The 15,367-nt window shown below is 38.4% G+C and overlaps 1 protein-coding gene across 4 annotated transcripts in view; it reads left to right on the forward strand.

Moving 5' to 3' along the window:
* Positions 1-13,851, forward strand: part of gpatch8 (G patch domain containing 8) — a 43,201-nt gene extending 29,350 nt beyond the window's left edge. For all 4 annotated transcript variants that reach the window (XM_042343156.1, XM_007901487.2, XM_042343157.1 and 1 more), the window contains 5 exons: positions 434-501; positions 754-840; positions 1,650-1,793; positions 6,751-6,881; positions 7,186-13,851. In XM_042343156.1, the coding sequence (XP_042199090.1) occupies positions 434-501; positions 754-840; positions 1,650-1,793; positions 6,751-6,881; positions 7,186-11,080 (4,325 nt within the window). In that variant the 3' untranslated portion in view covers positions 11,081-13,851. The remainder of the gene's footprint in view (positions 1-433; positions 502-753; positions 841-1,649; positions 1,794-6,750; positions 6,882-7,185) is intronic.
* Positions 13,852-15,367: the final 1,516 nt, after the last annotated feature.

Raw genomic sequence — 15,367 nt, forward strand, 5'->3', positions numbered from 1 at the left:
TCATTATAAATAGTCCTTGCATTTGATATAATGCTTTCATTTGATATAATGCCTTTCACGTCGGGTGGACGCCTCACTGCACTTCACCTTCATTGCAACCGATTCAGCTTCTGTTTTTAGCATGAAGTTTTTAGTGGAAAAGTTCAGTATCAAAAGAGTAGAGACAAATAGATCATTCAAATTATTTCAATTTAAAATATTAAGATTTACTGTACTGAGAGACTGCACCTGCACATTATCTAATCTTCACTAACATCCAAAAATCTGTAATGAGTGCTATTAAACTCTAAGCTGTGAGAACGGCTTTTGTTTGGTTCACTGTAGCTTTCTGGCCTCTGCACTCCAAGGCAAGATCTTTACCCACCAGATCCACTGAGCAAGTAATTTGAAACTGGCTTTGACACTTTTCTATAACTCTCATTTCCTGTTTTAGGAAGGACCGATCCCATTCCAATCGTTGTCAAGTATGACGTCATGGGTATGGGCAGGATGGAAATGGAGGTAAGAATCGATCTATTGATAACTCAAATTAAGTATTCTGCTTGAGTATGAAGTATTCAGTTTCTCCTTGGAGAGAGTACTCCCTCCATAACAGACAAAGGGAAATGTCCATACACACTTGGAACTCTCAGGAGTTTGGTTTCCACACGCATCTTACGACCAAAAAATGTCTTACTGAATATATTTTCTTTGGCTTACATTAAAAAATTCTTAGCCCTATATAGCATGAATGTATGATTTTTCTCTCCTAAGCTTGATTATGCAGATGATGCTACAGAACGACGCCGTGTTATGGAGGTGGAGAAGCAGGACACAGAAGAACTTCGACAAAAGTATAAGGTATGAACCCTGTTTAGTTTATAGGACTTAATTACATGATTGTTTGCTTGCACAGCTACAACAAGATTTTGATACCTAAATTAAGAAAAAAAATTTGATTAGTGAAGCCATAAATAATGCTTTCATACAGTATACTTTGTGCCTCCTTCTGATAGGCATGTAACTCACAATGCATAATACCCATTGTTTATTCCCCCCAAAGTTTTGTTTCTGTAATTTTATATAATTCTGCGTAATTGTAATGTACAAATGATTTAATTCAAATAAGTTCACTTATTTTGAGCTCATGCCACCTATAGGGCAAAGCCACTGAAATCTGGGCTAACATTATGAATGATTTAGGACCATGAGAATACCTACATGTACTGGATATGAGGGCATAAAAACTGTTTCTTGGATGAAGCGGCAGCTTGCTTATACGTTAGAGCTATGGAGAGGTTGCCATGTAGGGTCACAAGGATGATTCTGGAGAGGAAAGGATATTGCAAATGATCATAAGATTTGTTTGGATGCAAAAGATTATTTGACCGATCCAATCTCATCCCTTCAGAACAAGTATCCTACTGTCACCCCATTACAGCATGAAGCTGCTTTTTAAATAATAACAATATATATATAATATGTAATATGAGTCCAATATTCTGACCTCTACCACCTTTCTTGGTTTAATGCCTCATGCGAAGGACAGGTGATTGATGTAACCAGTATTGCCTTTGTAGACATATTCCTTCTGTCCAGTTGCATTTAAATATTAGTACACAGGATGTAAGCATTCTACAGTGATATATATTGATGTTTGTCTCTTGCAGGATTTTGCTGAAAAGGAGAAAGCAATTGCAAAAGCTTTGGAAGACCTGAGAGCAAATTTTTACTGTGAATTATGTGATAAACAGTATCAAAAACATCTTGAATTTGACAACCACATCAATTCTTATGACCACGCTCATAAGCAGGTGAGGCAAAATAAATATTGTATTTGAGTGGTTAGATTATATTTTAGTGTCTTGTCACTTTGATTTAGTAAGATTCATATGCATTTTATGAGTAAAGGAGGTTTGTATTTCATGGGAAGTACAGTACAACATTTTCCAAGTGTGAAGTTTTCTTTCAAGACTGAAGAGTCCCCATCTTGTCTAATATAAACTCACAGCTCAATACTCCTCTGTTTTCCTCTGCACTGCCTCTAGTGCCTAGGTAGAAAGCACTCTTGTGTTACAGCAACCAGAACTATATGCATTACAATATATTCTGCCCAACCATAGCATAATACAGCTTGAGTATAATGTCTCAACTGATTTGGCAATATTATTACCAGTGCAGTATCGTTCGCTCTCCTCATTGTCTGAGTGGTATTTTCAGTCACATAGTACACCAATTCATCAAAACCTTAGAATCCTGCATTACTCCGCATAATGAGGTAACTGGATATCCATTTAAATGTGCTGTCCATTTAATTTTTTAACAGTGTAATTGTCTGAAACCAAAATATTATTTTCTGTCAGGTGTCTGGATAATATAGTGGAGTGTTACCAGTCATTCAAGTGCTAATTTCAGAATCCCAACACCAATTTTCTAGTATTTGGCACCTTCTGTTGTCAAACACAGTTCACATTATTTTTTCCCCCCAGTTGACAGCCTTTTACAAACCTGAGATTAAATCAGAACAATGTTCTCCACAAGAATAGGGTATATTTTAAACTTACTGTGCCCTAATATTTCTGACGTGACTAATAGTAATGACTTAGAATACAGGTTTGCGTATGAGAATAGTGTCAACGGAGATCTTTAACCTGAACTGGTTTTGTTATGTTAATTAGAACTTCTGAATATCAGATTTCAGCATTTACAGCTCGATTCTGCAAAGTTCAAAAATAGTAAAGCAAGCTTTTTTTTTAAAAGTGTTAAAATGCTTGTCTCCAGTACAGTTCTGTCATCAAAATCATTATAAACGGTTCAAACAAAAGCTAATAAAATGGCATAGTTATACTGTATAAAATCACTTAGTGCCACTACGTTAGTCATGATTAAACAGAAATCAAATGTATGAAATATTAATTCAATTAAATGTAATGACCCAGTTTTAATGACCCTCATATCACTTATACTTATACAACTTATAAAACTTATACACTATAAACATGTACAACTTGCTTCAGCTTGAATTTGTAGTCTCTAAGCGCGTTGCTTGAAATAAATTGAGAAATTGCAGTTTTTGAGGTTGAGGTGGTGTGATGTGCTTTTTCCATGCCTCTATCCACACGTAGGAATTTAGACCCGGAATGTTGACCAGCATTGTGTCGAATTCAATGCTTCCCCACTTTGCTTGCATAGTGCAGGTAAATGCAATCAAGTTTGTTGTGATAAGAATCTATTTTTCTGCGTAAAGGTTTCTAGATATTATTCAGTGTCAGTCCAAATGCATTATTATCTCTAGTCAAAGAGGATCTGGTTTGACTGCCTAAAAATGAAGCATGTAGCCAGCCACTCCTTGCAATAATGCATTGCTCGGAGAGACTTGTGAGTGCTTGTTATTTGATGCATATTTTCCCCACCCCAGCCCTACTCTTGTTGTATTTTTTACTTTTTTTTGTGGTGTGACATTTTCAGCTGATGTATTGAGAGCAAACGCTGTATTTCGGAGTCCAAATAATACGAGTGAGTCTTTATAATTAGTGCCTGTAGCTATTCTTTGTATGTCTCCTATTTTGTCAAAGCTGCATCATTTAGTGCACAAGTGCTTCATGCAATTTTGTAGTATTGTTTCATGTGTTGCTATCCTGTAAAGTTCTCTTGTAAAAAGCATTGTTCAATGCTGTGGGATTTTTATTTTTATTTGATTAAAACTGTTAGCGCAAAGTATAGTGTCTTGTTTTTGACTTGTGTTTGCAAATTAGGTTGTAAATTACTGAGAAGGCAACAACCAATCCGGGTGTTTTATTATCAGGCTTTTTTTCTGAATGAGAAAAGGCTTGAAATGTCAAAACAAAAGTCAGAAAGCAAAATAGCCTTTGCTGGCATTTTGAGAATTGTGGTTCCATTTGGGGGAAATTTATTCACAATTTTACTTGTAAAATATAAATTGCAATCAGTGAAGTGACTTCCAGTTTGTAAATCCCATACTTTAGACTTCCAATTTCATTTTTGTTGAATCCCGGCCTTATGCACCTTTTAGATGCAGAAAGCTAACCGAGCATTCTTTTCTGTATTTACTAATAAAATATGGGTGTGATGTATGGTTGAAGAGATTTTTTATAAATTCTGCAGTGTTCTGACTTTTAGTTTTGCTTCATATTAGGTGAATCGCAGAAATGCTCACACAAGGCCTTTTTGTCCATCTGTGTTGCTAATAGCTCCTCCACCAGAGCAATTTTCCCTAATCTGAAATCCCTAGTTATTGTCTGTACCATTTAACAATTGTTTCCCAAACATGTTCAATTCCTTTTTGAATAATTTGATCATGATGTCAGCTTCAACAACCATTTGGTAATTTGTAGTAGGGCATCCACATTCGAGCAACGTTTTGTAAAATAATTTTTCTATTTAGCCCTTTTATTCTCAAGGTAATCCTCAATTCATGCCCTCTTATTCTGGCTCGCAAATCAGGTGGAAATCTCTCTTTATTCTATGAATGATCCCTTTGTCATGTAGTATGATGTCTGTGCTTGATTTGATTTGACCTATTACTACTTGCCCTTTGCCCACTTGCACCATTCTCATTTTTTCCCCTTCTTTGGTTTAGTTTCCATTTTAAATATTTTTTCCAGTCTCATCTTTTTCTCTATTCTGCTAAGAAAATCATATCAAACCCAACCCATGTTTGTACCTTATTTCTTACTCTTTGCATTCACTGCCCATTTAGGAGATCAGAACACATTCACAATAATTGGAAAGCTGCTAATAAAGCAGTAAACACTCCAGACATTTATTTCAAGTCATATTTTTTGCCACAAATTCGAGAAATTAAATCTATTGAACTAATAACATCTCTAGATTATGGAAAATGGTAGTACTGTAGCTTAGTGGTTAGAGCAATCGCCTCGCAAACGAGAGGACCTGACTTTGATTCCTGAGCCAGGTGAAACTTTGGGCAACTTTCTTTCCTTACACCAAACGCCTCTGTTACCTAGCAGTAAGTAGGAACCTGGTTGTTGGTCGATTGGCGGATCGCTCTTCCAGGAGTATTAATCCCTTTTTTTAAAAAAATCATAATTTGGTCACTCAATCCACGGCTGTTCGTGGGACAGTGTTGTAAACAATTGGCTGCTGTGTTCCACCCAAAAATATACAGTCAATTCACTTTACAGTATATTCTGTGTAGAGCTTTCAAACATCCAGAAGGCGTGATAAGGCGCTATATCAAATACAGGGATTATTATTATAAATGTAATTCAGCCTTACCTGTTATGTCTGAGTACCAAGAGAAAGCCAGCCAAAAAGTTAATTGTAATCAATACATTCATTAAAGGTTAGTGCCCTCTACTATCACCAGTTCAAACTCAATCCAATGACTAGTCAACGTAATCTTACTGATTTTAGAGTGATTTTTAAAAATGAAAACTTGTAAAGATTTATCACAAACTTCACTTGGCTAAAACATGAAGGAACAGATCCTTCCAACTCCAGATAACTGGAAATTGGATTGGAGTCAGTTTTTCACTATCTTCAGGTTGAGAAAAGGTCCACTTTCTCTTTTTCTTTCTCCTACTCTTTAACGGCTTTACTGTGAATCGTCTTGATGCCTTTCTTTCATAGGTTTGGTTTGTAGTTCTCTTGCCAAATTGTTGCTTTACCAGGTTTGAATGACGCTGTTCTCTGTTGTACTGCTCTTCGCAACACAAGTTTTTTTTTTACTCGTCCCCATGTGGACGTCAACGGACAAACGTAAAATGAGATAACCTTCCATCGTTATGTTGCAATGAAAATACCACTCTGCTGTTAAGTGATACTGTTTCCATGCTGGTAAAATCTAAATCGTTTCAAACTCAAATTTTATCCAAATTAAACTATATACTGAAGGCAGGATGGTTGACAGCAATGTTGGTTGAGCAAGCAGATGCTTTAAAGAAACACAATAATTTGCTTAATGTATAAAAACTGCAATTTCTGTTTTCTGATTTGTTTTCTAATTGTGAGGGTTCAAGTCTTTCATCTTCCAAGAACTCTGAAAAACTTTGATATTTTAACAAAACAAATCATTGATCAAAAAGCAAAGCAAACAACTTCCTTCAAATAACCAATAGAACAATTGAACCTTTTAGTAAATCTGTGTCGATGACTTTCATAACACTTGAGTGTCAAAATATTTTGCTTGACTAAAGGTTTCACTGCAAATAATGTAACATTCGTAAAGCAAACTAAAAAAATCCCTTGTCACTTGGACACTGCTTTTTGCCTGTTCCTTTGTAATCCTATTTGCTGTTGCTAAAGGACCATACTATTTTTCTAGTTCCGTCTTCTATGTTTAGTTTCCCCTTGTTTGTGTTTTTTTATTTCCATGATCGTGACAGTGATGGTCTTTGTTTAAGAAACGAAACATCCTTTTTTAAAAAAAAGTCTATTTTCATGGCCCAAAGTATGTCCTGTCTATTCCAGGAATAAAGCACGTCCATGTTTCTCTTTACATTAAAAGGTAAGTTTATAAGAAGCCTTCACAAAATGTAACTTAACTTCTAAATCGGTCACTAAATGGAATTTTTTGCTGGCCATGTTGAGATTCAATTATTTTGCTCATTTGTGTTGAAACAACCTCTAGAAATTAGTTCCACAATATTTTTGCTTGGACAGATAATAGCATTGTCATTTGTAAAATAGAGAAACTTATATCCAAATGTATTTTTTTTTAAATGTCTCTTAATGCTGTTTTCAGGGGAGAGAATATTAACATTTTGCTTTTGCTTTTTGCTACGACAGAGACTAAAAGACCTAAAGCAAAGAGAATTTGCTCGGAATGTGTCTTCAAAATCCCGAAAGGACGAGAAAAAGCAGGAAAGGGCACTTCGACGCCTTCACGAACTTGCAGAGCTACGGAAACAACAAGAGTGGTACGTGTTGCATTGCCCTCGGCATCTTCCATCACGTTTCACCCACAAAATATACAGTACAGTACACTGTACAGTATATTCTGTGAAGCGTTTGAGACGTTTCAAAGACATGATAAGGACCTATTTCAAATGCAAGGAATACTATTATGATTATTGAGCGTTGCAGCTCTTTCATTTTTATTTCTGGTTTGCTTGAATTCTCTTGTCAGATGGTGTTCTTCTCTACTACTGTTTGTTGAAACTGAATAGAATATCAACCGGCCATCTGCAGTATCACACTGATTTGTAACTGTTTTGTTCGCAGTGCTCCAGGAAGTGGCCCTATGTTTAAAGCTACGACTGTGGCTGTTGAAGAAGATGCTAACGATGACATGTGTGCCACCCCAAGCGACAGTATTGGAGGAAAACCTAGTGGTTCTGTGTCACCTACTGTTAACAAAATTGTACTTGATAAAGTGTCAGGAGGTAGTAGCAGAGAGGCAGTCGACAACACTGGGCACTTTGTCTGTGGAAGCCCTGCAGGAACAGCCCAGAGCAGCCAGCCTTTTAGCATTACCCTGCTTAAGAATAATTCTAGCACTCCCTTGCAAAAGCTGTCATTTTCTTTTGCAAAAAAGGTTCCAATAAAGTTGGACTCTTCAGCTTCAGTATTCAGTGACATGGGGGAGGAAATAAACGAGTCTGAAATAGAAAACACTGACGATAAAGTGTTGTCTGGTCAAGAATCACTCAAGTTGATTGAGGTTGAAACTCCAGTAACTGATGATAATAAGGTAGAAGGACTTAGTCCATCAGAAAGCGATAACGACTCTATAAACAGTACCTTATCCAAATTGAAAAAGATGATGAAGAAAGACGAGGAGGGCTGTCAGTCAGAACCTGAATATTATCATTACATTCCTCCTGCACACTGTAAAGTGAAGCCAAAGTTTCCGTTTCTACTGTTTATGAAAGCTACAGAGAGCACAGAATCCACTTGTGGTAATACGAAAAATTTTCATAGCTTTAAAAAGAGTTCTAGTTCTAGAACCGTTCTGAATCCTGAGGAAAGGAGAGGAGGAGAATGTGAGGGAGATGTTGTGCAAAGTGGTAACAATAAGCCATTGGCAGACGCGGAGCTGGATGAAGAAACACAGTCTCCGGAGACTGCAAGCAAGGAGGCTTCTAAGAGCGTGCCAACAAAGCCGATTGCTTGTGTAGAAGCAAAGCAGCAAATCAGTTTAGTAAACCCAGAAGTCCCTAATGGCCCCAAGCAGGTCAGTGATCCCTTTTTCCCAGTCTTGAGCAAAGATGAAAGTACCACTCTTCAGTGGCCTTCTGAATTGTTGATGGTTACGAAGACTGAGCCATGCGTCTCTTACAGCTGCAATCCTCTGTATTTTGAATTTAAATTGGCACGCCATAAGCAGGTTAAAAGAAAGAGCAAAGAGAACGAGGACTCGCATACACAGAGTAATCCGATTCCTACTGATCAAGATGCACAGGAAAATAAGGCTAATATAAAGGCAAGTGATACTGCCTCCAAGACTAAAATTAGTGAGGATGATATTAAGAAACCACAAGAGGAGCCTTCCCTAAGCTTAGGTAAACTTGAAGTCCAAGTCAATGAAAGGGACACAAACACGGTAAATAAAGACAAGAGTTTGAAATCACACAAGCATAAAAAGAAAAAGAAGCACAAGAAAACAAGCAAGCACTCAAAGGAGAAAGCTAATGTGGAGGGAGAGGAGCTGAAAGATGGTGCAGCGGCAGAAGGGATTTCAAAAAAAAGGAAAAAGCATAAACGCAAGAATAAAGGTGTGGATGAGAAGCAGAGCAAAGGTGCCACTCTAGAGGTGTCTAAACAGGTGGTGAAAATAGAGCCAGTGGAGGAAGGGAGCCATATACAGAAGAAAAGGCAACGATTGCAAGATGATTTCCAATGTGCAACTGTTTCTGTTGAAGAGAGCAGCAGTAGAAAGGAGGAGAGTTCAAACTTTGCTGAGGAGCCCAGTAGCAAGAAGCAAAAGACTGGTACAGTGCCACCTTGTAACGATCCAAGAAAAAGATCATCCAGCCAGAAAGATAGTCGTTCCAGGCACAGAAATCGAGGTGATGGCGGAGGCAGCAGCAGGGAAGAAGAATCTGATAGCTATGATGAATCCTGTAGGAAACGATCCAGGCAAAAATCCTCCTCTCGTTACAGTGAGGATTACGATTCGGGGAGTGACAGAAGCTACTCCAGAAGATCAAGAAGGAGGCATTCTTCCTCTCGGCATTCTTCCCGCAGGTCATATTCATCCGATTCCGATGCCTCGTCAGACGGCAGTGGATACAGTCGTAGACGAAGCTATTCTGACGATAGTTACAGTGACTCCAGCGATCGGTCGCGTCATCGATCAAAACTTTCTCATGATTCAGACGATGATTATGACTACAGAAGATCCAAACACAAAGGGAAGAAGCGTAAATACTCTTCATCAGACGATTACAGAAGCAGTCGATCCAGAAGTAACAGCAGGGGAAGAACTCGAACTAGAACGCACACAATCAGCAGGACGAGGACTAGGAGCCGGAGTAGGACTCGTAGCAGCAGTCATAGCAGGAGCCGGAGTAAAAGTAGCCGGAGCATAACGCAACGGAGCTGGAAGCGGAGCCGGAGCTACAGTAGGGATCGCAGTACCAGCGCCCGACACCGTAGTTCGCGGAGATCCAGTTCAAGAGGTAAAGGGTCACACAGCCATGATAGTTCCAGTGACAGAAGGTCCAGTCGAAGGAATTCCAGTCGGTCCTTTTCGAGAGATCGGGTATATCGTTCGAAATCCCCCCGTTATAGTAGGAGCAGACAGACGGGGAAGAGAGATGAATCTTTAAAAAAAGAAACCAAAGTGGAGAATCTGAGAACCTGCAGCACGTCTCACAACCTTCCCGGCGTTAGCGGCACAGGGAAATTGTATTTGGAGAATCAGCCGACACAGGAAGAAAGAAACTCTTTAACGGCTAAACAGCTGTTGGAAAAGATTCAGTCAAAAAAGTCTGAAAAGAAACCCGAAGTCAATAATGAGGCAATGTTAATGTCTAATAAAGTCGGGATCAAACTGAAAGATCCTCCTCAGGGTTACTTTGGCCCTAAGCTTCCACCAGCGTTGGGCAATAAGGCAATGCTTCCTTTAATTGGGAAATTGCCTACAAACAAAAAGCCGACAATAAAGAAAAACGAAGGCAGTTGCTCGGACAGAGCAGACAAGGGAGAAGATCAGTATTTGGGAGAGTCTAAAGATCTGGGAGAGGAGGAAGCTAGTAATTCACCAAATTGGACATTGCAAGAAGAGATGCCGATCGGACAAGAAAAAATAGAAAATGAAGAAATTCCAGCAGTTTCTTGTGAACCACAGTTTGAAGAAGGATTTGCTTCAGAGCCTCAAATCGCAAATACTTTCGTTTCTGACCTAAGTGCTCCGACTGAAATCATCACCGAACCTTCCGATGTAAGACTACCAGAGCCCGAGGAAGCTGTTGTGATGCATTATCCCCCACATGCAGAGCCATTCTCTAATTATATCCCTCAAGTACAAGAAAACGAAGAGGACTTCCAAGAGGACGTCAATTCATCATTAGCTCCGTTAGACAGACAGCCGATAACCTTCACACCTGAGGAAATGGAAAAATATAGTAAATTACAACAGGCAGCTCAGCAGCACATCCAGCAGCAGCTTATGGCCAAACAGGTGAAGAATTTCCCCACCTCGGCTGCCTTGGCACCTGCCCCAGCTCTGCAACAGTTTCATATCCAGCAACCAACAGCAGCTGCAACAGCAACATCGATTACCACTGTCCACCATGCTATCTTACAGCACCAGGCTGCTGCGGCTGCCGCTATCGGTATTCACCCACACGCACACCCGCACGCACAACCCCTTGCTCAAATCCACCACATACCACAGTCTCTTACACCAATCTCTCTGTCTCACCTCGCACCGTCTCTTTATCCAACTCATCCTACCACTTTTCTGACCAGCCATCCAATACATATTATACCAGCCTCTGCACTCCACCCAGGTCCCCTGGCCCTTCACCCAGTTCCACATGCACTCTATCCCGCTCTCTTTGCCCCACGCCCTGGATCAGCAGGCGCTGCCTCCGCTCTCCATCTCCATCCTTTTCTCCACCCTATTTTCTCAGGACAGGAACTGCAGCATCCTCCTAACCATGGCACTTGAGAAGCAAACTTTAACAAACAATGAAAATGGAGGTCGACACATGGCTTTGTCTCTCATCAGTCAGTCGAGTGTAAAAATACTACATAGTGAGCATTTCATACTTTTCTCCAACAGCCAAAGAGTTCAGGCTTGTTGCCCGAGAATGTGATGCAGTGTTTGTGTGCTTGTAATATCAGGGATTTCCTTTTTTTGAAAAGAAAAGAAAATTAGTTTAGTTGGTTCTGACCATCTGGATCTCCCAAAACTCAACAATACATTACCCAAAAAGACATGAGGTTAGAGATTAATTGTTAGTAACATCCATATTCAGCAGGTTGGCCCTCTCTTGCTAACTGACATCATAGTACTTGTCAATCTGACTATTCTGTAAATTCTTGTGATGTGCGTGTTGATATGCTTGTGAATGGTATTGGGGTGGTTGCGAGTACTGCAAGGATTCCAGTAATAGATGTTGAAACCATACATATAGCTTCTGATTTTATGGTTATAAAATAAAACCATAAGAGTGTGGCATGTATTGGACACTTAGTCATAAAAGTGAATGAATGGCTGCTGTGGAGATCTATGGAGACTTGAAGCTGAGAAAAATTAGAGGAGTCTTATTGCACTAATCTGTGTATTTGCTTCAACAGGTGAGTTCGTGAGTGAAAGGATGCAAATTTCATGCCCCGACATTGAAAGCATGGAGAGAATTCTTTTATAATGTCTCAATAATCACAAACATATTTCAGCTAAACTAACTTCAGTGCAGTGATAGAATTTGGAGAGATACCATAAGATCTTGAAAAGATCTTTTCATGTTTGCTGTCAAAGAAAACTTGACAGTCTTTGTACAAGTTGTAGGATGTAATTTTTTTTAAAAAATGTCTTGACAGTGGAAAGAATTGCACTGAATTCTACAAGTGACGCTGCTTTTGTAGGTTCATCTAAACAATTACATACATGTAGAGTACTCCAATATTTTTAAAGAAATTAATTTGGTTTTGTGGTATTCTAACATAGTGCTTTGTGTAAATATGTTTGTAGGTTAAACAATCCTTGTAAAGGTAGACTTCATAATTTTCTGTCTATGGCAGAAATTAAGCATGTATATTTTACCAAAACCCATGTATTTTTGAAGTTTTTATGTACTTTAAATGTATAAATTCTTGAAGTTTGGTTTATTTTGAGTTTTTTTGCATATAAAATGTATTCAGTGAAAAAGTAACTTTGCTTCCTTGGTGCTCTGGAGAATCTGGAGTCTAAAAGTTGATTGGAACAGACATGGGCTGGTCGCTGAAATCTCTGGATAAATACTAGACTTTAGATCATATTTAAAAAAAAGTCCAACCAATTAGAATAACCTGTAATTCAACATGATAAAAATCAACTTGCAGTTGTCTTTAGCTAACTAATACCATGGAGCGTTTGTGACCTTGGTAGAATAATTATTTTCCACATTTGCTGCAGTTTTAAATCCTAGCACATTCTACTAAGTAATTTAGAAGACTCAACAATGGAAAGCTGTAGTCTTGTCTTAGTTGCTGAACAATGAGAAGTTTTGGTCGCAGCCCAGCCCTTTGTTACATTCAGATTCTCCTGGTCTGTAGTGTAGGAATTGTACTAAATTGGGATGTTCTGCCTGCAACTGAGTCATGAGAATGTTACGATGGGATGTATGAAATGGCTTCATCACTATGGTTTGTCATACCAGCGAATGAATTTCAGAAGCTTTATTTGCATAATAAAATTCAACTGAATGTTTGATTGTTATGATCCAGATTAATTTACTTAATTTTTTTTTACATAGCAGCGAGCTGGTGGTGTGGGTTTAATCTACTTGTCGCTCAAATAATATCATTATGTTTGTACTCTGCAAAGTTAAAACGATATGCACATTCTGCCTGCAAAATGAAATAGACTTTTCAATTCATGTTTTCAAATTTAGATTTTGGCCATATCATAAACAGTTTATTTGGCTCAACATCATCAGTTTGGAGGAAATAGTTTCACTCTGTTAACTTAAAATCCACTGAAACCTTCTTTGTAAAGCTTTGCAATGTATTCAGTCAGAAATTTATACAGCCCTTGTATTTGTACAGCATCAAAAGCCCTTATAAAACTTACTCAGTAAGATCTCTTGAGAGCTTACTTGATTATCTAGCATTTCTAGTTGGGTAATAGAATGCAGACCAGTTTTAAAGCAAATACAACATAAAGCTTTCAGGTCAATTTAAACGCAAATTCACTTGCCCTTTTGGGAAAACTAACTTGAAAAATAAAGATTGATCTTCTGAAATTGTCATCTGCTACTAGGAATAAAGCTAGGTTGTGAATGGACAATTAATTGCAAGGTTAAAATCCTAATTCTGCAGCTACAATTTCAGTTTCAAAGCAAAGGTGATGACAAAAAAGTCATAAGACTGTTGAGTGGTACCTGCCACAGTTTCAGTGCACACCCCTCTTAATCATGATATTGGTAGATTTAATATGCCAATTAACCGAATGTCTTTCAATGAAAAGGTTTTGCGTATATTGCTGTTTCTATGCCAATTTGTCCTTTGATCTGGAGCTTCTAGATTCAATTCTGTCACCCATACACCCCAGCACCTTACAAAGCAGCTTTCTTCATCTGTTTTAACATCTGTTGTATAACAAAAGCTAGGAAGAAATGTAAGTAGCTTATTGCATAAACTGCATATTTTATTTAACTTTGTCACAAGAACATGCAGAATATTACTGTACAATAGGAGAAAACCTTTATAACAATAAAGTATGGATAATTTGTGAAATGTTGAATTTGTCTCATTTATTCTACATTTATTCATTGATTATTATTGCTAGTTTAATCACAAGAATATATGTAACATATATTATATATAGATTACGTAAATCATTAGTTAAGCTATGTTTGGACTAACGTATCCAGTTTCAGAATCCTCAATATAGGAAGGATGTCAAGGCCACAGAAAAGGCGCAGAGGATATTCACTAGGATCAAGTAAGGAATGAGAGGTTTTAGTTATGAGGAAAGATTGGAGAAACTGAGGCTGTTTTCCCTAGAATAGAGGGTTGCGAGGACACGCAGCATTTGTGGGTGAGGCAGAATCCATATCAGCTTTTAAAAGGGAATTGGATAAGTATCTGAAAATGAAACAATAGGTTGTGGAGAATGGCACTAAATGGATAGCTGTTTCGGAGAATCAGCATCGCACGATGGGCTGAATTAATTGCATCTGTTTTGCCCCACACGCTCCATTGTGTTTTGTTCAATCTGGCTGTCGATCTCCATGATGTAAGTCAATACACAATGACTGTCGACACAATACACAGCCATCTGTTATCTCGTTGTATTCTGGATTGTTACACTTAAGATAATTATTTTACTGGACATATTGGCAGATGGATCAACGTTTATATCGATAATTGAATTATAAAAAAAATTAATAATTTATAATTATAAAAAATACGGTGCCTTGTCGCATGAAAACCTCTCCCAAGTGCACTACCACAGAATTAGAATATGAGATAATGTATGGGCTGCTTTGTCGCTTTTTCAGATAGGCTGTTACTGTATATAAATAGATCTACTTCACTTAAATGGAAAGGCGATAGTCAAGTCTCTTTGCGTGACATGTTCCTGCTGTCAGATAGCATTGGGTAAGAACAACTGTCCACAATAAATAACAGCATCCTGATATACAGAATCAGTCCCTCTTCAATGTGCGTAGTCTCACACGGACAATCCACGTTACAGGATATTCTCTGAAGCGCTTTGAGACGTCTTAAAGACGTGATAAGGCGCGATATCAAATGCCAGGATTATTATTATTCTCACACAGTGTAATCCTGGCAACGTGTGTCAACATTTGAAGAAAACCAGTAAATTAAAAAAAAGGGGGATGTGGTTTTGTGTTTGATTGCTTGACTTTTAACAGTCATTAACATTTTAGCATTAATATTGCCCAGAGAGTAATCAACGGCGGGAACAGGTTGCCAGGAAGGCCGAATGAGGGCTGGACTCTGGGCTCATTTAAGAGCAGCCTGATGGTGTGATGGGAGGACAGTAGAGTGCGTGTTCCAGAGGGATGAAATCAAATGGGCTGAACGAGCTTCTTCATCCGAGCTAATCTTGTGAAATACAGTCAAACCTGTTGAAGAAACCACCTCTATTCAGCAACCACCTGCTGTCAACAACCACCCTGGAACAGTCCTGACTGATTTTCCTATAATAAACCATCTCTAATTCAGCAACTATCTATCTGACACAATCAGTGGCCACTCTTTTCTTTAGCCCCCTATTGGTTTA

This window comes from Callorhinchus milii, unplaced genomic scaffold (genome assembly GCF_018977255.1).
Source record: "Callorhinchus milii isolate IMCB2004 unplaced genomic scaffold, IMCB_Cmil_1.0 Scaffold23, whole genome shotgun sequence".
NCBI lineage: Eukaryota > Metazoa > Chordata > Chondrichthyes > Chimaeriformes > Callorhinchidae > Callorhinchus > Callorhinchus milii.